General features: G+C 67.8%; 1 protein-coding gene across 1 annotated transcript in view; it reads left to right on the forward strand.

Moving 5' to 3' along the window:
• Positions 1 to 406: 406 nt before the first annotated feature.
• The window catches only part of H696_00268 (hypothetical protein), a gene marked incomplete at its 3' end in the record, with an annotated part of 3,720 nt that continues 2,236 nt past the window's right edge, over positions 407 to 1,890 (forward strand). The window contains exons 1-4 of the mRNA XM_009494115.1: positions 407 to 681; positions 893 to 1,235; positions 1,309 to 1,387; positions 1,565 to 1,840. Of these exons, the coding sequence (XP_009492390.1) occupies positions 483 to 681; positions 893 to 1,235; positions 1,309 to 1,387; positions 1,565 to 1,840 (897 nt within the window). The 5' untranslated portion in view covers positions 407 to 482. The remainder of the gene's footprint in view (positions 682 to 892; positions 1,236 to 1,308; positions 1,388 to 1,564; positions 1,841 to 1,890) is intronic.

The following is a 1,890-nucleotide window of genomic DNA, read 5'->3' on the forward strand; positions in this document are numbered from 1 at the left end:
CCCCCCCCCCCCCCCCCTCTAACCTCTGCTCTCACTCCTGGCCCTCTCCGGCGGCGGCTGCCCGTGCCAGGCGTCGCCTTTGCAAAGTACGGCGGGTCCTTCCATATCATTCCCAGAGATCGGGTTGGCAGTCCGATGTGACGACCGTTGGCTCTGTAACATATCCAATACATTGGCACCCATAACCCCTCCCGCACACGCACCTCGCGCCACACTCTCCGCCCTTCCCCCTGCCCCCCCCCGTACCCAGCCCGCAGACGCCAGACCCCTGGACACGGACAAACACCCAGCGCGCGCCGGTGCCTTTTGGCGAGGTCCCCTGCACACGGGCCTCCCCCCTGGCCGTGCCCTAGTCACTCTCCGCCCCTCCCCCCCCTCTCCTCTGTCTCGCACCCGCCCTCCCCCGCTCCCCCCCCCCTGCTATTCCCACTTTCCCGCCCCGTGTCTCGACACCGCACCAGCCGCCTCCCCGCAATACCACCATGTCCAACGCCCCCGCTCAGTCGCCTGCCCGCGTGCTGGTCTCTGGCGCCGTGAAGGGCCGGTTCAAGACCCTCTTCGACCGGGTGGCTCAGCTTCAGCAGAAGCACCGCTTTGACTTGCTCTTCCTGACCGGCGACCCCTTCGGCGAAGATGAGGAGCAGGCCGAGCTGCAGCCCTACCTCATGGGCGAGGTGGAGAGTACGCGCCCTGTGCCGCCGGGCCTTTCCCCGTCCCCCGCCCCCCCCCCCTCCTCCCCCACCTCGTCCCTGTCTTTCGCCTCCATTTGTCCCTTCGCCCTTTCCTCCCCCGGACTCACCTGCGCCTGGCTTTGCCGCTGTCATCTCCGCTTGCTGCTGCGGCTGCTGGTGCTGCTGCGGCTGCTGCTCTCCGTGCGCCTCCGGGCATCCAGTCCCGGTGGACACATACTTCATCACCCACGGCAAGATGCCGCAGTCGGTGCTCTCACGCCTCGGCCCGCATGGGGAGCTTTGCCCGAACCTCACCTTCCTCGGTCCGGCCGGCGTGGTTACCCTGCCGAGTGGCGTCAAGGTGGCCTATGTGTCGGGCGCCTTCTTTGCCCGCCAGGCGCACCATAGCCTGCCGGCCTTCGCCCTGGATGAGGAGATGAAGGCCGCGGCCGCGGCCGCCAAGAACGTCCCCTTCACCCAGCGCGAGGTGGATGTCTTCCGTAACATTGCGGCCAACCCGGCCTTCACCGGGGTGGATGTTCTCCTGACGTCCTGCTGGCCCGGGTGCGTCCTGCCACCGGCACCCGGCCTTGATCTCCATCCTCGGTCCGCCGCTAACTGTCTGTCCCTTTCCCAGTGACTTGGCCCAGCATCTGAAGGACGCCCCGCCGGCGACCCTGCCTCCGGGGGATCTGATGGTTGGTCGTCTGGCCCGTGTGCGTCATCCACCTGCCGCCCCTCGCATGACGATGGAGTGTGTCCGGGGCGGGGGCGGGGGGGGGGGGGGGGCTCCTTTCTTGACTTCAACGCACGCACATCCCCCAGTTCCCCTCGGCTCGCCTCTTTCCCCATCGATGGCCGCACTCACACAAAAGGGACTGGGCACCGGGTAGTGCATCCGCCCGCGCTATCATTTCGCCTCAACCTCCTTCGGCGAGCCCGTTTTCTACGAACGCCTGCCCTATCGGAATGACCGCTCTGGCGCTCCAGGCCCAGGGCAGGGCCCGAAGTCCGGCGGTCGGCAGGAGCATCGGTTCGGCCGCGGCCGGTCCGCTCCTTCGGACGCCGGCCAGCTGTCTCAGGGTCCCATGAGGCAGATCCTCCCGCAAACTGCCTGTCGCTTCTATGGCCTGGCTGACGTCGGCAACACCGCCAAATCCAAGTGGCTGGTGCGTTACTTGTGCCACTTCTGGCTCCGTTCCTGCCCCCCCCCCCCCCC

Source organism: Fonticula alba (assembly GCF_000388065.1).
Source record: "Fonticula alba strain ATCC 38817 unplaced genomic scaffold supercont2.1, whole genome shotgun sequence".
In the NCBI taxonomy this organism is placed as follows: domain Eukaryota; order Rotosphaerida; family Fonticulaceae; genus Fonticula; species Fonticula alba.